The following is a 22,134-nucleotide window of genomic DNA, read 5'->3' as shown; positions in this document are numbered from 1 at the left end:
GAATTCAGGAAAATCAATGTACAGAAATTGGATGCATTTCTATACACCAATAATGAAGCAGGAGAAAAAAATAATCAAGGAATCACTCCCATTTACAACTGCACCAAAACCCATAAGATACCTAGGAATAAATCTAACCAAAGAGGTAAAAGATCTGTACTCTCTAAACTATAAAACACTGATGGAAGAAACTAAAGAGGGTGCAAAGAAACAAAAAAACATTCCATGCTCAAGGATTGGAAGAAGATACATGGTTAATATATATTTATTACCAGGAGCCTAAGTCCTCTCAGTGTAGGAGGATTCTTCAGCCACTATGTCAACTGGCACAGATCTTTCTCTTTCTTCATATGATGAAGACCAGGAATCTAAACTTATCCCAAAAGCTAGAGAGGAGGGGCACCTGGGTGGCTCAGTGGTTGGGCCGCTGCCTTCGGCTCAGGTCATGATCTCGGGGTCCTGGGATCGAGCCCCACATCGGGCTCTCTGCTCAGCAGGGAGCCTGCTTCCTCCTCTCTCTCTGCCTGCCTCTCTGCCTGCTTGTGATCTCTGTCAAATAAATAAAATCTTTAAAAAAAAAAAAAAGCTAGAGAGGAACTGTTTGTTCCCATTGGAATGGTGTCATCTGTAGCAATTGTTGCATAGGGATTATATAAATTGAAGAGCAGGGGAAATACTAAAATGTCTGTTCACCTGATTGACATGTGTTTGACAGCCCAAGGCTTTGTTGTGGGAGCAATGACTCTCAGTATGGGCTATTCCATGTATAAGGAATTCTGGGCAAATCCTAAACCTCAGAAGAAGAGAAACTGTCTCGATTTTGTTGGTATTGCTTGCTTTAGTTAGGCATCTCACGTTGAGTTTATATGTTTACGTTGAAAATAAATTGTTTGAATGGGTCAGACAATTAAAAAAATGTTGGTATCACAATTACAGACATCAAGCTATATTACAAAGCTACAGTGATCAAGACAGTATGGAACTGGCACAAAAAAAGACACTTAAATCAATGGAACAGAATAGAGAATTCAGAAATGGACCCTCAGCTTTGTGTTCAACTAATCTTCAACAAAACAGGAAAGAATATCCAATGGAGAAAAGACAGTCTCTTCAACAAATGGTGCTGGGAAAACTGAAGAGCAACATGCAGAAGAATAAAATTGGACCACTTTTCTACATCATATACATAAATAAATTCAAAATGGATGAAAGACCTAAATGTGAGACAGGAAACCAACAAAATCCTAGTAGAGAACACAGGCAGAAACCTCTTTGACCTCTGCTGTAGCAACTTCTTACTAGACACGTTGACTAGTGGCAAAGGAAACAAAAGCAAAAGCGAACTACTGGGACTTCATCAAAATAAAAAAACTTCCACACAGCAAAGGAAACAATCAACAAAATTAAAAGGCAGCCTATAAAATAAGAGAAGATATCTACAAATGACATATCTGATAAAGGGTCATTAATTTGATAAAGGGTCAAAATCTATAAAGAACTTATCAAACTGATCACCCAAAAAAATGAATAACCCAGTTAAGAAATGGGCAGAAAGCATGAAGAGACATCTTCTCAAAAAAGACAATCCAGTGCGGTTGGTAAGTGCCTTTATCTCCTCACTATAAACTTGTATGGCACAGGATACCTCACCTTCCTAATGGTGTCTAAAGTTGTAGTATACACTTATCTTTATGATTGTTTTGTTAATGTTTTACTCATGTTATAAGGCTGGGTCCATGTGTTCTTTCGCTCAGCATTTTGTATCATTACATAAACAATAAATGATACATAGTATCTGCTCATTAAATAATGAAAAAATTTAAATTTGAAAATACTTTATTACAGTAAACTTTAATATTTTAAAAATATAAAGTATGAAAAAATAAAGTCATGGTATCAATATTCAGACAAAAATCTGACCAGCAGACATATGAAAAGATGCTCAACATCACTGAATGTTAAAAATAGCTATCCTAAACATACAAACGCCCAGCAGACCTATGAAAACACGCTTGACATCACTGATCATCAGAGAAATACAAATCAAAACTTCAATGAGATAACACCTGACACCTGTCAGAATGGCTAAAATTAACAGCACAGGAAACAATGGATATTGGCGAGAATGTGGAGGAGGAGAAACCTCTTACACTGTTGGTGGGAATGCAAGCTGGTGCAGCCACTCTGGAAAACAGTATGAAGGTTCCTCAGAAAGAGAAAACAGACCTACCATATGACCCAAAAATTACACTATTAGGTATTTACCAAAAGGATATAAAATTACAGATTTGAAAGGGTACATGCACCCCAATGTTTACAGCAGTATCAACAATAGCCAACTATGGGGAGAGCCCAAAGGTCAATCCACTGATGAATGGATGAAGAAGATGTGGTGTACACACACACACAAACACACAGACAAGAATATTACTCAGCCATAAAAAAGAATGAAATCTTGCCATTTCATTGAAATGGATGGATCTAAAGTATGTTATGTTAAGTGAAATAAGTTAGTCAAAGGAATACAAATACTATATGATTTCACTCATATGTGAAGTTTAAAAAAACAAAACAGATGAACATATGGGAAGGGGGGGAGAAATGTGAGGATAATAAACCAAAGTAGACTCTTAATGACAGAGAACAAATGGAGGGTTGATGGAAGAAGGCAGGTGGGGGATGGGCTGAATAGGTCATGGGTATTTAGCAGAGTACTTGTTGTAATGAGCACTGGGTTTTATATGTAAGTGATCAAGCACTAAATTCTACTCCTGAAACCAGTATTATACTATTGTGTTAACTAACTGGAATTTATAAAAATCTGAACAAAAAAGAGTATTCTACCAACAATGCTATCATTCACAGAAGGATAGATAAAGAGCTCCCAGACAAATAAAACTTAAATTCATCACTACTAAACCAGCCCTACAAGAAATGTTAAGAGGGATAATCTGAGTAAGAAGGTTATACCCTGAGGAGTAAGAAGAAAGGAAGCACAAAAGCAGTAAAATTAAGTAAATATAATAGAAGAATTCACAAAATAAAAGGATGAAAAATAAGATACCATACATGAAAACATGGTGGGGTGGGGAGAAAAGTAAAACTTTAGTGCGTTAGGAATGGGTTCAAACTTAATCAACCATCAGCTTATATTCAGAAGATGATATATATAAGCATAATGGTAACCACAAGTCAAAAGCTGGTAAGGGATACACAAAACATAAAGAGAAAGGAGTCCAAGCATATCACTAATGAACAGAAGCAAACAATGAGAAGAGAGCAAGAGAAGTGAGACGGAAGTACTACAAAAACAATCATAAAATAGATAGCAACATGCCAATAAATACATAACTATTTAATAATTACTTTGAATGTAAATGGACTAAATGCTCCAATCAAAAGACATAAAAGTGAAGGAAGCAATAATAAAGCAAGATCCATCTATGTGCTACCTACAAAAGACTCATTTCAGACCTAAAGATACATTCATGTTGAAAGTGAAGGATGGAAAAACATTTATTATGTGAAAGGAAGTGAAAAGAAAGCTACACTAGCAATATTTATACAGGACAAAATAGACTTTAAAACATCGATGGTAAGAGACAAAAAAGGAGACTACATAATCATAAAGGGAACAATCCAAAAAGAAAATGTAACAACTGCAAATATATATGAACCCAACATGGGAGCACACATAAAAACAAAGCAGCTAATAACAAAACTAAGGAAGCAATTGATAGTAATTCAATAATAGTAGGGGATTTAATTTACATCAATAGATCATCCAAACAAAAAATCAAAAAGTAAATAGTGGCTTTGAAGGACACATTGGAACATATAAATGCAACAGATACATTCAGAACATTCAATCCTACCATCAGAGACTATGGACTCTGAAAAACAATCTGAGGGTTTTGAAGGGGCGGGGGTGGGAGGTCGGGGTACCAGGTGGTGGGTATTATAGAGGGCACAGGTTGCATGGAACATTCGGTGTGGTGCAAAAATAATGAATATTGTTATGCTGAAATAAATAAATAGATAGATAGATAAAACCTTTAAAAATAAATAAATGAATAAATAAGGTTTTCAATTAAAAAAAAAGAAAGGAACATTCCATCCTAAAACAGCAGAATACACATTCTTTTCTCATACACATGGAGCATTCCCCAAAACAGATGATATGTTAGGTCACAGAACAAGTCTCCAAAAATTCAAAAAGGTAAAAGTCATACCATGTAACTTTTCTAACACTAGCACTATGAAACTAAAATCAACCACAAGAAAAAAATGTGGAGAGTACATAAAAACATGAAGATTAGGGGATACCTGGGTGGCTCAGTGGGTTGTAGCCTCTGCCTTCAGCTCAGGTCATGATCCCAGGGTCCTGAGATCGAGCCCTGCATCAGGCTCTCTGCTCATCAGGGAGCCTGCTCCCCCCCCCCCCGCCTGCCTGCCTCTGCCTACTTGTGATCTCTGTCAAATAAATAAATAAAATCTTTAAAAAAACATGGAGATTAAATAACATGCTAATAAACTGTAAATGAGACAAACAAACAAGAAATCCAAGAAGAACTAAAAATAAATGTAAACAAGCGAAAACAAAAACACAATAGTCCAAATCTTTTAGACGCAGATGTTCCAAGAAGGAAGTTTATAGCAAAACAGACCTACCTCAAGAAGTATGAAAAACCCCAAATAAACTTACACCTAAAGGAACTAGAAAAAGAATAACAAATTAAACGCAAGTAGCAGAAGGAAATAATAAAAAATAAGAGCAGAAATATGGGCACCTGGGTGGCTCACTCGGTTGAGGGCACAACTCCTGGTTTAGGCGCAGGTCATGATCTTCCCAGTTGGAAGATGAAGACCTGCATCAGGCTCCCCACTCGTAGGGGGGTCTGCATCTCTCTGCCCCTCCCACTGCTTGCACGCATGTGCTCTGTAAAGTAAGTAAGTAAATCTTTAAAAAAAAAATAAAAGCAGAAGTAAAAAAGAAACAAAATACAACAGATTACTGAAACCAGGAGCTGGTTGTTTGAAGAAATCAACAAAATTGAAAACCTTATCCAGACTCATCAAAAAATAAATAGGGAGAACACAGAACTGGCAATGAAAAGAGTTGAAATAACAACCGACACAGAAATACAAAGGATTATACAATAATATTATGAAAAAGTATATGCCAACAAACTGAACAGCCTACAAGAAATGGAAAAACTCCTAGAAACATAATCTCCCAAAAGTGAATCAGTAAGAAATTTGATTTGGGCAGACTAATACCAGCATTAAAACTGAATCTGTATTCAAAAACAACCAACAAAAATCCACAATCAGATGGTTCACAGGTGAATTCTACCAAACATTGAAGAGTTAATACTTATTCTTCTCAACTATTCCAAAAAGTAGAAGAGGAAAAAAAGCTTTCAAACTCATTCAATGAGGCCAGTGTAACCCTGATACCAAAACCAGATAAAGCCTCCACTAAAAAAAGAATACCTACCACAGGGCAATATCCCTGGTGAACAGAGATGCAAAATTCCTCACCAAATATCAGGAAAGTGAATCCAACAATACATTAAAGAATCATTTACCATGATCAGGCAGGATTTATTCCTGGGATGCAAGGTGAATCAATATACACAAATATGTCAATGAGATACATCTCATTCAATACAGAAAGGATAAAAACCATATGATAATATCAAAAGGTGCAAAAAAAGGATTCGACTAAGTATGACATCCATTCATGACAAAAACACTCAAAGTAGGTTTAGTGGGAACATACCTCAAAATAATAAAGGCCATTTATTAAAAAAAAAAAAAAAACATAGCTGCCATCATCCTTAATGGGGAAAGAACTGGGAGATTTTCCCCTAAGGTGAGGAACAAAACATGGGATGTCCACCCTCACCACTATTACAGAATATAGTACTGCAAGTCTTAGCCATATGAATCAGAAAATAAAAAGAAATAAAAACCATCCAAATTGGTAAGGAAGTAGACAAACTTCTACTGTTTCCAGATGACATGATACTATAATAAAGGAAACTCTAAAGACCAACAAAAAACTAGTAAAATTGATATACAAATTTAATAAAGTTGCAGGATATAAAATCAATCTGTAGAAGTCTGCTGAATTTCTATGCACTAATAATGAGGTACTAGAAAAAATTTTCTAAAACTAAAAAATAATCCCATTTATAATTTTACCAAAACCAAAAAGAACCTAGGAATAAACCTAACCAAAAAGGCAAAAGATCTGTGCTCTGAAAACTAAAGAACACTTGTGAAAGAAAGGACACAAGGAAATGGAAAAACTTTCCATTCTCATGGACTAGAAGAACATACATTGTTAAAATGTCTATATTAACCAAAGCAATCTACACATTTAATGCAATCCCTATCAAAATACCAACAGCATTTTTCACAGAACTATAACAAACAATCCCAAAATTTGTACAGAATCACAGAAGCCCCCAAATAACCAAAGCAATTTTGAAAAGGAAGAAAAAAACTGAAGGTATCAAATCCCAGATTTCAAGATATACTACAAAGCTGTAGTAATCAAAAGTTTGGTTCCGGAACAATAAAATACACATAGATCAATGGAATATAATAGCCCAAAAATAAATCCAAGATTATTTTTGCAATAGGAATATGCAATGGGAAAAAGTCTCTTCAACAAATACTGGGGAAAACCAGACAACAGTCAAAAGAATGAGGGTGCCTGGGTGGCTCAGTAGGTTAAGCCTCTGCCTTCGGCTCAGGTCATGATCTTTGGGTCCTGGGATGGAGTCCCGCATGGAGCTCTCTGCTCAGCAGGGAGCCTGCTTCCTCCTCTCTCTCTGCCTGCCTCTTTGCCTACTTGTGATCAATATCTATCTATCTCTCTCTCTCTCTCTCTCTCTGTCAAATAAATAAATAAATAAAAATCTTTTAAAAAAAAGAAAAAGAATGAAACTGGACCACTTTCTTATACCATACACAGAAATAAACTCAAAATGCACTGAAGACCTAAATGTGAGATCTGAAACCATAAAAATCCTAGAAGAGAACACAGAGTAATTTCTCTGACATCCACCACAGCAACATTTTTCTAGGTAAGTCTTCTGAGACAAGGGAAACAAAAGCAAAAATAATTTGATTTGTAGTATAAAACATAATCTTCTGCACAGCAAAGGAAACAATCAACAAAACTAAAAGGCAACCTACTGAGTGGGAAAAGATACTTGCAAATGACATATCCAATAATGGGTTAGTATCCAAAATATATAAAGAACTTACACACCTCAACACCAAAAAAAAAAAAAAAAAAAACCCCACACAGATAATTCAATTTAAAAATGGGCAAAAGACATCAAGAAAATTTTTTCCAAAAAATACATAGAGATGGCCAACATGAAAAGATGTTCAACATCAACTCATCGTCAAGGAAATGCAAATCAAAACCTCAATGAGCTATCACCTCACACCTGTCAGAATAAAAGAAATTTAAAGCACAAGAAACCACAAGTGTTGGCAAGGATGTGAAGAAAAAGGAACCCTTGTGCACTGTTGCCAAGAATTCAAACTCTGCAGCCACTATTGAAAACCATATAGAGGTTCCTCAAAAACTAAAATTGGAATTACCATATGATCCAGTGATTCCACCACTGGGTATTAACCCCGAAACACAAAAACATTAATTTGAAAAGATATGTGCACACCTATGTTTACTGCAGATTATTTACAATAGCCAATATATGGAAGCAACCCAAGTGTCCATCAATAGATGAATAAAGACAATGTGGTATGTATCTACCATGGAATATTACTCAGCCATAAAAAAGAATGAAATGTTACCATTTGCAATAACATGGATAGATCTAAAGGATATAGTGCTAAGCAAAATAAGTCAGTCAGAGAAAGACAAATACTACATGATTTCTCTTGTATGTGGAATTTAAGAAACAAAACAAAGAAAAAAAGTCACAAACTAAAAACAAATAGGTGGTTACCAGAGGGCAGGTGAGTAGGTGAAGTAAGTGAAAGGGACTAAGAGCACTCTTAATGTGCAGAATTGCTGAATCACTATACTGTACACCTGAAAATAATATAAAACTGCATTTTAGTTATACTAGAATTTAAAAATAAATTAATAAAAAAACAAAACTATCAATATCAATTCATGAAAATATTAACACAGATAGCCACTTTTCTCTGTGAAAGGGCCTGTAACCAAAGATGTCCTGGTGGCAATGAAAAGAACACTGTACAACCAGATGTTGTTTTCTAAATAAAGTATCTCACTAAAAGGAACTGGAACTCCTTGGAGAAATAACTGATTTCTGGGCCAGGTAAAGGACAATGCAAAATATACATTCAACATCTTAAGAGGGCAGAAAATAACGAAGTGCTCTAGGATGGTGATGCGTAAAAGGGTTAGCAGGAGCCATAAAGAAGGGCCTCCCACTTGCCAAGAGTGATACAAAAGAACACTGAAATAATGATAGAGATATTAACAAAGAAAGAATATTAGCATATACAAATTAAACAAATGAAGAGAGAATAGAATGTAAAGCCCTCTCATATACTTATAGCAATATATCAACTAAAACATATAAATAATAAAAGATTATTCAGCATTTGGAACCCATCAAAGTAATATATCATTCAGCCAAGAATCATGAATGGATACTACAGTATGCAGAATTTCTACATATGGCCCCCAAGATTTCATGCTCCCTAATCTCCAGAACCTAGGAATGTGAGGAAATGCCACTTCCATGACTGTACTATGTAAAAAAGCACCACTGACCTTAAGAATTGGAGGGAGGGGTGAAAGGAATTTGGCTAGTGTAATCACATGAGTCTTAACAGTAGATAAATTTCTCCAGATGATGGCTGATGAAGCAATCAAGAGTTAGATTCAAAGCATGAGACTCAACATGCTGGCTTTGAACATATAGGGGGCCATTAGAGAAGAAATACAAACAGCCTTAAGCTAAGACAGAGGAACCTGGCCAACATCCAGCAAGAAATGGGAACCTTAGACCTATAACCACAAGGACTTGAATTCTGGCAACAACCTAAATGAGCACAGACATGGATTTTTCCACAGAACTTTCAGAAAGGAACATAGTCTCAATGATATGTTAACTTTAGCCTTGTGATACCCTAAGGAGAGCCCAGAAAGGCTCACTGGACTCCTGACCTACAGAACTGTGAAATGATACATTTGGATTATTATAAGCTGCCATGTTTGCAGTTATTTGCAACAGCTAGGTTTCTGATCCACTATATCTTTTCTCCCTTCTGAGATACTAATTACACATATGGCTGAACTTCTTACTGTGGTCTATTTCTCTTATACTTTTTGTACATATTGTATTTGTAGTGCAAATGCATGTGCGTGTGTGGGGGGTGTGTGTGGGTGTGTGTGTATTCAGCTCTTACATATGTAGTCACCCTTGAAAACCTCAAAAAGGATCACCACATGATATAGGACACTTACAAAGGAGAAAAGGAGGTAGAAAGGAGGTATTGAGACATTTTTGTTAAGAAAAAATGCACCAGGGCGCCTGGGTGGCTCAGTGGGTTAAGCCGCTGCCTTCGGCTCAGGTCATGATCTCGGGGTCCTGGGATTGAGTCCAGCATCGGGCTCTCTGCTCAGCAGGGAGCCTGTTTCCTCCTCTCTCTCTCTCTCTCTCTGCCTGCCTCTCTGCCTACTTGTGATCTCTCTCTGCCAAATAAATAAATAAAATCTTTAAAAAAAAAAAAGAAAGAAAAAGAAAAAGAAAAAAATGCACCAATTCTATTCAGAGAAGTTATGAACAATGTAAAAATTTAACTCATAGAGGTCCCTGGGTGGCTCAGTGGGTTAAAGCTTCTGCCTTCAGCTCAGGTCATGATCTCAGGGTCCTGGGATTGAGCCCTGCATCAGGCTCTCTGCTCAGCAGGGAGCCTGCTTCCCTTCTTCTCTCTCTGCCTGCCTCTCTGCCTACTTGTGATCTCTGTATGTCAAATAAATAAATAAAATCTTTACAAAAAATTTAACTCGGGACGCCTGGGTGGCTCAGTCGGTTAAGCTGCTGCCTTCAGCCCAGGTCATAATCCCAGTTTCCTGGGATCAAGTCCCCGTTCGGGCTCCTTGCTCGTCAGGGAGCCTGCTTGTTCTCTCTCTCTCTCTCTCTGACAAATAAATAAAATCTTTAAAAAAAAATTTAACTCGGGCATCTGGGTGGCTCAGTGGGTTAAAGCCTCTGCCTTCGGCTCAGGTCATGATCCAGGAATCCTGGGATCGAACCCCGCATCGGGCTCTCTGCTCAGCAGGGAGCCTGCTTCCTCCTCTCTCTCTGCCTGCCTCTCTGCCTACTTGTGATCTCTGTCTGTCAAATGAATAAATAAAATTTTTTAAAAAATTTTAACTCATATACACAAATAACTAAAATAATATATTTCTATACTGCTCCCACCTCTTCTAATACTACCTATTTTTCATAGTGAACATTTATCACCCATGCTATAAGGTATCTCTATTATACATAAAATCATAGTGCATCCTTTTCTAAGCACCTATCCATATAACCTTGTATTTTATTTATCTAAATTAAAACCTCCAATTATCAGATACCAGCTAAACACTATGTTCAGTAGGGCTAATAAATCCTTCAATAGCTGCTCTTTCCCAAAACGAAATGGAAAATAGACTAGAAGATATTGCACATTATTTCTCAATTTACCTGTGCTTTGGTTCATCACAAGTCTTGGAGGAGAACTTGTTTCTTCAGATTCTTCTGATGAGTGTGCCAGGAAGTCATGAAGCTTCTGCACCAATGTATTCAACTTGCTTTCACTATCAAAACAAAAATTTAAAGAACTTCTTTAATTAGCCTGTCATGTATTTAATCAAATGTAAAGGTCTAACAAACTGAAAACATACCTATACTGTAAGTGGTCTGAAAGAATATATATTCAAAATAAAAGTAAATGAATTTTCATTATTTCACTAAAGATTTGAAAACATGAGTAAAATGCTGATGTGACTTTGCTTTACATCATTTAAAATAGCAATAATGTATCAAATATATTTACTAAATACTCCCTGGAAGCCTTCTGTATTTTTTTAATCACTCTATCTTCTGCTTGTCACAGAATAATTAATGACAAAAAGATGAAGAAAATCCAAAACAGAACTTAGCAGAGCTCACAGATTCCCAGGGAAATATTTATGTAACTAAATCATTACAGCATATCCTGCTAAGTTATATTAATAAGTGTATCTGTAACCCAACAGATTTATAAAAGCTGAAACCTTAAAAGAATGCACAAAATAAACATGTATCCCATTTCGAATACAGGATTTACTAAGCTTAAAAGAGGGAAAATAGATAAAACTGACGACTGAAATTTAAAACTTTTGTGTATTCAAAGATACCATTAAGAAAGTGAAGAGATGAGCCATACAACTGAAGAAAACTATTTTCAAATCATACATCTGAAAAGGTATTAATATCCTTTTGCATAATATATATATATCCTTCAAATAAGATGGTATATCTTCTTTAAATGCTTTTTATTGGACGCCTGGGTGGCTCAGTCCTTAAACTGCTGCCTTTGGCTCAGGCCATGATCCCAGGGTCCTGGTATTGAGTCCTGCCTCAGGCTCCCTGCTCAGCAGGAAGCTTGCTTCTCTCTCTCCCTCTCCCCCTGCTTGTGTTCCCTCTCTCTCACTGTGTCTCTCTCTGTAAAATAAATAAATAAAATCTTCTTTAAAAATTAAAAAAATAGATTTTTATCCTTTTAATAAATAATTTTTGTAATTTAACAATAAAAAAAAAGGACCCAATTTAAAAATGGGCAAAGGACATAGACACCTGGGTGGCTTAGCTGTTTAGGCAATTGCCTCCAGCTCAGGTCACGATTCTGGAGTCCCAGGATCTGGAGTCCCAGGATCAAGTTCCACATCAGGCTCCCTGCTCAACAGGGAGTCAGCTTCTCCCTCTGACCCTCCCCCACCTCAACCTTGCTGGCTCTCTTTCATTCTCTCTCAAATAAATAAAATCCTAGAAAAAAAAACAGACAAAGGACATAGACATACACTTCTCCAAAGAAGATATACAAAGTGCCAGTAAACACATGAAAAATGTTCAAGATTATTAGTCATTAGAAAAGTGCAAATCAAAACCACAAGATACTATTTTACACTCATTAGGGTGGATATAATAATTTTTTAAATGAAAAGTAAGGGTTGGCAAGGGTATAGAGAAACTGGAATCACACTATAGAGATAATCCTTGCATTGTGTAAGTCTCATTTGTGGAAATAGTGTTTTAAACATACCAACACCAACTATTTAAAAAGGCAACATTTATCAATCCTTTTGTAAAGTGAACAATCTTCCTAAGGCAAAACCACACACGTTAACTAATCATCAGTTTTATAACTGTGAACTATTACGAATGATATTTTTTATTAAATCTAGACATGGTTGTCACTTTCTTCCTCTCTCTACCAAAATATGAAGCTGACTCAACCAGTACTACATACTAAATAAGCCCTTAAAGCCATCCTTTAGGAATGGTTAAAAATCTCTACTGGGAAACAATGTGTTCAGCCTTCATGCTTATAGTCACACAATTTTTTTTTTTTAGATTTTATTTATTTGAGAGAGAGAGAGAGAGAATGAGAGAGAGAGCATGAGAAGGAGGAGGGTCAGAGGGAGAAGCAGACTCCCTGCCGAGCAGGGAGCCTGATATTGGACTTGATCCCAGGACTCCAAGATCATGACCTGAGCCAAAGACAGTTGCTTAACCAACTGAGCCACCCAGGTGCCCCACACAATTTTTTTTTAAAGATCTTATTTATCCATTTGAAAGACAGAGATCACAAGTAGGCAGAGAGGCAGGCAGAGAGAGAGAGAGAGAGAGAGAGAGGAGGAAGCAGGCTCCCTGTGGAGCAGAAAGCCGGATGCGGGGCTCGATCCCAGGACCCTGGGATCATGACCTGAGCCAAAGCAGAGGCTTTAACCCACTGAGCCACCAAGGCGCCCCATAGTCACACAATTTTAACAGTGGCTTGATGAAGATGACCTGTGAAATCTGACCTGCCTATCTGCAAGTAGATCAAAAATATTTAATTCTTCCTGTAAACTAATCACATCATCAATGACAAGATTTTAGACGAGTCCTAATTTCAGTATTTGAGTCCTAATGTCAGTATTCATAACTACAGGCTAATTTCTTTCCCTTGGATATTTTACTATACTTTTTTTCCAAGAGGAACTATAGAATTCCAAATATTTTATGTGTATTCTTTTGTACTATTATTTTGGAGATGTTGATGCACAGAGGAACTAGCCTCTTTTTAAATTAAATATTTTATCATGAGATAAATGTAGATTCACATGCAGTTTTAAGAAAGCTTCTGTGTATTCATTACCCACTTTCCTTCAATGATAATGTCTTACATAACTATTTTTCACTTTCAACTCATTCATCTACCTGTTCCCATAGATGGGCTGCTGTGCTTCAGACACAGCAATGGACCACACAGTCTCTGAAATTTAGTTATACGATCATGGGTATGATCACATTGACCAAAATGGTTTTTCTGGAAAAATGAACAGTAAGTAATTTAAAATTTTTGTTCACGTCATGATTGTTTAAAATAGCACAGACAAAAATACTATTATCCAAGCAGGAAAGAGTTACATTATCTCTGTTCACAAGATGGCATCTTATATGCAGAAAACCTTAACTATATCACAAAAATTTCTGAGACAGTTAATAAACAAATTCAGTAAAGTTAGTGGATACAAAATCAACACACAAAACCAGTTGCATTTCTATACACAAACAACGAACAGTCCAAAATGGAAATTAAGAAACTGATTCCATTTAAAACAGCATTGAAAACAATTAAATATTTTAGAATTAATTTAACCAAGGAGGCTAAAGATTTGTACAGTGAAAATTGCAAAACAGCACTGTTTTCACTACTCAAAGAAATTAAAGACACATATAAATGGAAACCCTGTGTTGATGGATTAGAAAAAGTAAATATCGTTAAAATAACAGTATTACACAAACTACCTAGAGATTCGTTTCAACCCCTATCAAAATCCCAATGCAATTTTTGCAAAAATAGAAAAACCCATCCTAAAATTCATGGAGAAACTCATTGAATCCCAAAACACCAAAACAATAATGATAAAGAAGTTGGAGAGATCACACTTCTTGATTTCAAAACGAACAACAGAGCTAAAATAATCAAAACAGTGTGGTCTGGACAAAAGGACAAATATACAGACCAGTGGAATAGAGAACTCAAAACTAAACCGTTGTATAGATATGGTCAATGACTGAAGCTGGACCCTTGCCTGACATCACATATAAAAATTAACACAAAAAGCATCAAAAAGATAAACACAGTAGCTAAAACTATTAAAATTTCTGGAAGAAAACATAGGGAAAAATTCTTCATGACATTATATTATTATATTCCATGATGATTTCTTGAATACGACAGAAAAAGTGCAACAGAAGAAAAAAAAATAGACGAACTGGATTTCATCAAAATGAATACCTTCTGTGCATCAAAGTACACCATCAAGAGAGTGAAAAGACAACCCAAAGAATATGAGAAAATATTTCCAAATCATATATCTCAAGTGGTATTCATATCCAGGACATAAGAAAATCCTAGAACTCAACAACAACAAAAATTTAAGGAGCACCTGGGTGGCTCAGTCAGTTAAGTGTCTGCCTTTAGCTCAGGCCATGATCCCAAGGTCCTGGGATCAAGCCCTGCATCGAGCTCCCTGTTTGGCAAGGAGTCCGCTTCTCCCTCTCCCTCTGTCTCTTTCTGCTGATGCCCCTGCTTGTGCTCTTTCTCTGTCAAATGAATAAATAAAAAACTTTAAAAAAATGACTTAAATAGACATTTCTCAAGAAGAAAAGATGTACAAATATCCAATGAGCACACATAAAGAGACTACATTGCTAATTATTAGGGAAAAGCAAACCAAAACCACAATGAGATACCATTTCACACACATTTATGTTACAAAAAAATGGAAAATAACAAATCCTGATAAGGATGTAGAGAAATTAGAACCCTGAATGTACTGCTGGTAGGAATACTGAACGGTTCAAGCACTGGAGAAAAACAGTATGGTAATACTTCAAAAAGTAAACATGGAATTGCCATATGACCCAGCAATTCCACCTCCAAGTATATATCTAAAAGAAATTGAAAGCTGGGACTTACACACCAACATTCATACCAGCATTATTTATAAGAACCAAAAGGTACAAATAACCAAAATCCATCAAAGATAGATAAATGGAAAAATAAAACACAACAGATACATGAAATAAAAGGAATGATATTCCCCAAAAAGGAATGAAATTATGACACATGCTATAACCTAAATGAAATTTAAAAACCTTATACTAAATGAGTAAGCCAGACACAGCAAAAGAACAAATATTGTATAAATTCCACATAGTTGAAGTTCCAAATTCATAGAAAAGGAAAGCGTATTACAAGGCTGGAAGGGGGAGGTAATACACAGTTACCGTTAATGGAAACAGTTTTGTGTTGAAAATAATGAAAATGTTCTCGAAATGGAGAGTGATAACGATTGCACAAGAATGTCAATGTATGTATCTAAAGGCAATGAATCACACACTTAAATATGGTTAAAATGGTAAATATCTTTAAAAACTTTCCAATATCTGAGACAAATATTATAAAGTTATTGGGGGAGTTTGTGCTGCACATGGCCACTAAAGATAAAAACAAAGAATTGCATTGCTTACACTAGAGAAAATTTGGAAATAACCCAATTATTCACAAATAAACAGAATGAATAGACTGTTCACACAACACAATCCTATATAGCACTTAAATAAATGAACCAGAACCACATGAATCAATATAGACTAAAAACAGTTCAAATGGGACTTCAGCTTCATTTACAAAATTCTAGGATTATAAAAGTCTGAAGGAAATATCATTAAATTTTAAGTGCCATTTATTTTAATAATAAAACAACTTATCTTCATGTAAGCCCACAAAACAAGCCCCAACAAAATAAAAAAATATTGAAGTCATACCATACATATATTCTAAACACAACATTCTTAAACTAGAAGTCAACCACAAGAAAAAATCTAGAAAGACTACAAATACATGAAGATTAAATAACATGCTACTAAACAATGAATGGGTCAACCAAGAAATCAAAGAAGATATAAAACAGGACATGGAAACAAAGGAAAATGAAAACACAATGGTCCAAAACCTCTGGGAGGAAGCAAAAGTGGTTCTAAGAGGAAAGCTTATACCAACACAGGTATATATCAAGATGCAAGAAAAATCTCAAATAAACAACCTAACCTTAAACCTAAAGGAGCTAATGAAAGAAAAACAAACAAAACCTAAAACCAGCAAAAGAAAATAAAGATTAGAGCAGAAATAAATGATACAGAAACTAAAAACAAAAACAATAAAACAGATCAATGAAACCAGAAGCTGATTTTTCTAAGATCAACAAAGTCTGGCTAGAGCTTTATCAATTTATCAAGAAAAAAAGAGAAAGGACTCAAATTAATAAAGTCATAAATAAGAGAAAAGAAATAACAACCAACACCAGAGAAATACAAGAGAATATTAAGAAAAATACTAATACCAACAAATTGGACAACAAATCGATTTACAAGACATCTTAAATTCCTAGAAACATATAAATTACCAAAACTGAAACAGGAAGAAATAGAAAATTTGAACAGATGAATAACCAGCAAAGAAACTGAATCAGTAATCAAAAAACTCCCAACAAACACAAGTCCAGGACCAGATGGCTTCACAGGTGAATTCTACCAATTAAGAGTTGGGTGGGGGCGCCTGGGTGGCTCAGTCGGTTAAAGCCTCCACCTTCGGCTCAGGTTATGATCCCAGGGTCCTGGGATCGAGCCCCACATCGGGCTCTCTGATCAGCAGGGAGCCTGCTTCCTCCTCTCTCGCTTCCTGCCTCTCTGCCTACTTGGGTTCTTTGTCTGTCAAATAAATAAATAAATTCTTTAAAAAAAAAAAAAAAAGAGTTGGGCGCCTGGCTGGCTCAGCGGGTTAAAGCCTCTGCCTTCAGCTCAGGTCATGATCCCAGGATCCTGGGATCGAGCCCCGAGTCAGGCGCTCTGCTCAGTGGGGAGCCTGCTTCCCCCTCTCTCTCTGCCTGCCTCTCTGCCTACTTGTGATCTCTCTGTCAAATAAATAAATAAATAAAATCTTCAAAAAAAAAAAAGAGAGCATTAATACCTATTTTCCTCACACTATTTCAAAAAAAAAGGAAAAGGAACTAAAACCTTCACACTATAAGGCCAGCATTACTCTAATACCAAAACCAGATAAAGACACAACTAAAAAAGAGAACTGAAAGCCAACATCCATGATAAACACAGACGTAAAAATTCTCAACAAAATACTAGCAAAAAAAAGCATTCACCAGGATGCCTGGGTGGCTCAGTCTGTTAAGGATCCGCCTTTGGCTCAGGTCATGATCCCAGACTCCTGGGATCTTGAGTCCCACATCGGGCTCCTTGCTCAGCAGGGAGCTTGCTTCTCCCTCTCCTTCTGCCTACAACTACCCCCTGCTTGTGCTCTCTTTCTGCCAAGTAAATAATAATAATAAAATCTTTTTAAAAAATCACTCACCATGATCAAGCGGGATTATTCCTGGGTTTCAAGAGTAGTTCAATATTCACAAATCAAGCAACGTGATATATCACATTAATAAGAGAAAGGATGAAAACCATATGATGATTTCAATATATGCAAAAAAAAAAGCATCAACAAAGTATAACATCCATTTATGATATAAACTCTCAACAAAGTAGGTTTAGAGGGAATATACTTCAACATAATAAGGGCCACATATGAAAAGCCCACAGCTAATACCAGTTTCCCCAATGGAAAAATGGGGAAAAAAACTGAGAGCTTTGCCCCTAAGGTCAGGAACTAGATAGGGATGTCCACTCTCACCACTTTTATTCAACAAAGTACTGGAAGTCCTAGCCTCAGCAATCAGAGAAGAGAAAGAAATAAAGGGCATCCAAATTGGTAAGGAAGAAGTAAAACTCACCATTTGCAGATGACATGATACTCTCTATAGGAAACCCAAAGATTCCAAACACACACAAAAAAAAATGCTAGAGCTAATACATCAATTCAGTAAAGTCGCAGGATACAAAACCAACATACAGAAATCTGCTGAATTTCTATATATCAATAATGAAGTAGGAGAAGGAAAAATTAACAATCTCATTTACAACTGCACCAAAAATAAGACACCTAGGAATTAACAACAAAGTGAAGCACCCGTACTCTAAAAACTATACAACACTGATGAAACAAATTGAAGAGGACATGGATTAGATTAACAGATATTGTTAAAACGTCTATACTACCCAAAGCAAACCACACATTTAACGCAATCTTTACCAAACTACCAACAACACTGATTTTTAAAACCAAATCTTTGCTTTTTTTTTAAAGTAAGCTCTGCCCAACATGGGGTTTGAACTCAGAGCCCAAAAATGAAGAGTCCCATGCTCTACTGACTGACCTAGAAAAGCACTTCAGTAGCATTTTTCACAGAACTAGAACAAAAAAATCTTAAAAATTTGTATGGGACCAAAAAGACCCCAAATATCCAAAGCAATCTTAAAAAAGAAAAATAAAGCCGAAGTATCACAATTCAGGATATCAAGTTATATTACAAAGCTGTAGTTCTCAAAACAGTATGATACTGGCACAAAAACAGAAACACAGAACAGAACAGAAAACCCAGAAATAAACCCACAACTATACGGTCAATTAATCTTCAACAAAGCAGGAAGGAATATCCAATGGGAAAGGACAGTCTCTTCAACAAATGGTGTTGGGAAAACTAGACAGGTACATGCAAAAGAATGAAACTGGACCATTTCTTACACCAAACACAAAGATATTTCAAAATGGATAAAAGATCTAAATGGGAGATAGGAAACCATTAAAATCTAAAAAGAAAGCACAGGTAGTAAAGTCCCTGATATCGGCTGTAAGAACTAGATAGGTCTGAGACAAGGGAAACAAAGCAAAAATAAACTACTGGGCTTCATCAAAATAAAAAGCTCCTGCACAGCAAAGGAAAACATCAACGTAAAAAAAACTAAACGTAAAAACAACGTAAAAAAACTAAAAGGGAACCTAATGAATGGGAGAAGACATTTGCAAATGACATATCTGATAAAGGGTTAATATCCAAAATACATAAAGAACTTATACAAATCCAAAACCAAATAATCCAATTTAAAAATGAGCAGAAGACATGAACAGACATTTCTCTAAAGAAGACATTCAGATGGCCAAAAGACAAAAAATAAAAATAAAAATAAAAAAATAAAAATAAATGATGCTTAAATGTCACTCCTCATCAGGAAAATGCAAATCCAAACTATAATGAAATATGATCTCATGCCTGTCAAAATGGCTAAATTCAAAAACAGAAGAAAACAGTGGTAGCAAGGATGTGCAGAAAAAAGAACCCTCATGCATTGTTGGTGGGAATGCAAGCTGGTGCAGCCACTCTGGCATACAGCATGGAGGTTCCTCAAAAAGTTGAAAACGGAGCTACCCTATGACCCAGCAATCGCACTACTGGGTATTTACCCTAAAGATACAGATACAGTGATCCAAAGGGGCACGCACATGCACACAATGTTTATAGCAGCAATGTCCACAATAGCCAAACTATGGAAAGAACCTAGATGTCCATCAACAGATGGATAAAGATGTGGGGTGTGTGTGTGTGTGTGTGTGTGTGTATACACAAAACAATGGAATTCTATGCATCCATCAAAAATGAAATCTTACCATTTGCAATAATGTGGGTGGAACCAGAAGGTATTATGCTGAGCGCAGAGAAAATTATCATATTATCTCCCTGATATGAGGAAGTTGAAAGGCAGAGTGGGGGGTTTGGGGGTAGGGAAGGAAAAAATGAAACAAGATAGGATCAAGAGGGAGACAAACCATAAGAGATAATCTCACAAAACAAACTGAGGGTTACTGGGGCGAGAGGGGGTATGGAGAGGATGGTTGGCTTATAGACATTGGGGAGGGTATGTGATATGGTGAGTGCTGTGAAGTGTGTAAGCCTGACGATTCACAGACCTGTAACCCTGGGGCAAATAACACATTACATGATAATAAATATGATAAAAATGATAAAAATAATTAATAGGGGAAAAAAACCAAAAATGCCAAAAAAAAAGCAAGTTGTGAAATAATATGTACTTAATGGTGTCAAACTCATAAAGCTGAAAAATTCTAAATAATGTTTTTATGGATGCAGATAAATTTATCCATACTTGTATATATATATAGAAGATATAAGACCTCACCTCTATCTTCTAATGTTTTATTTCTTTAAAAGAAATCTGAAGCAAATATGACGTAAGATTTCATAAAGCTAGGTGGTAGGTGCAGAAGTATTTATAGTATCTGAAATTTTTCCCAATTAAATAATACATTCAGAGCATGAATGTTCTAAAACTCATTAGTTATTTGTTTACATAGTTGTTTACATTCAATAACTTAAGTCTAAAAATATACTGATGAAGTATTGAGAATGTAAGCTTCATACCTCACTTCTTTTTAGACAGAACAAAAGCATCCTTCTATCCTTCATATATTAAGTTTGATAATAAAAACTAAAGGAAATCTTCAAAAAATTAAGTGTAAGAATTAATGAATTTGCCTCCCTTCTTTATTTAATCAGCACTTATTATATGGCAACTATAAGCATTCAAAACAATCTAATACCATAAATGCCTTTTTCTGTCACAAGTCACCCAGTCATATGTAGACCAACGTATATTTGGACACATTACAAAAGACCAAAGTCAAAAATTTTAAAAGAGCTAAACAAACACTAAAACAGGGACGCTGGCCTTCAGAGCAGTTCTTAAATGGAAAATTTTAAAAGAGATTCCTAAAATAGCAGATTAGTTTACTATGCCACTCTGGGACATACAAAGACATCCTAGAATATCTTTTTAAAACCAGCGAAAACACTCAAAACCCTCCTTATACATCCAATTAAAATATGGCTAAATATGAATTACTAGTACATGAGCAAAATATTCTAATGAAGGTTTACAGTATATTAAATCAAAGTTCAAACTGAGAAGCACTGGAACCAGACACTAAGCCTTGTCATAACCAGAAACCTGGGACATAAATGGTCATTCACAAAAATAAAGCTCATGCAAAACAAGAAATCTCATAACATAAATACAGCTGATAACTCCTAAATCATACCTTATCCAGATCTTAATTATAAATTACTTAAAAAGTAGAGGTTTGGGTACTGGGGTTGCTCAGTCCCTTAAGCAGTTGCTGACGGCTCAGGTAATAATCCCAGGATCCTTCAAGTCCCACATCAGGCTCCCTGCTCGACAGGGAGTCTGAATCTCTCTCCTCTGCCCCCACCCCCTTTACGCTCTCTCTCCCAAATAAACAAAATCTTTTTTTTTAATTAAGCTTGCTTTTTAAAATAATAAGGAATAGGGAGAGATTATCAAAGTACTCAAAAAAATTCATAGCAACTTTTCAATGGACCAGGCCTTTAACCAATTTCACTCCAATGTCTTGAATTTACAATAAATCAATCATGGATATAACTAAACAATGACTCTAGACAATGACATGAAAACTTCACAAATACATATGACACTAGGAAAAAACGGCTCTCATGGGTGACAGAATATCTATTTCACTGCTTTATCCCCCAGTAACCAGCAAACAATCATCTAACAATTATTTGCTGAAAAAACTGAACAATCAAAACAGTCCTTATCTTCTTTCTACTCTTGTATGTTTGATACAGTGACAAAAATATTCCCCTCTCCATTTTTTTAACTTTTTATATAAATTCCAGTTACTTAACATACACAGTAATATTAGTATCAGGTGTGCAATTCAGGAATTCCACACCAACATATAATACTCAGCACTCATCAAAACTGCACTCCTTAAACACATCACCTATTTAATCCATCCACCCACCCACCTCCCCTCTGGTAACCATCCATTTGTTCTCTATAGTTA

General features: G+C 35.8%; 1 protein-coding gene across 7 annotated transcripts in view; it reads right to left on the bottom strand.

Moving 5' to 3' along the window:
* Positions 1–22,134, bottom strand: part of ATRX (ATRX chromatin remodeler) — a 298,793-nt gene that overhangs the window by 236,389 nt on the left and 40,270 nt on the right. For all 7 annotated transcript variants that reach the window (XM_004777108.3, XM_013048169.2, XM_004777110.3 and 4 more), the window contains exon 2: positions 10,722–10,834. In XM_004777108.3, coding sequence (XP_004777165.1) covers positions 10,722–10,834 — 113 coding nt within the window. The remainder of the gene's footprint in view (positions 1–10,721; positions 10,835–22,134) is intronic.

Source organism: Mustela putorius, unplaced genomic scaffold (genome assembly GCF_011764305.1).
Source record: "Mustela putorius furo isolate JIRA1106 unplaced genomic scaffold, ASM1176430v1.1 tig00003862_pilon_pilon_pilon, whole genome shotgun sequence".
NCBI lineage: Eukaryota > Metazoa > Chordata > Mammalia > Carnivora > Mustelidae > Mustela > Mustela putorius.
Note: the sequence above shows the minus strand (reverse complement) of the source record. Positions and strands in the feature narration are given on the sequence as shown.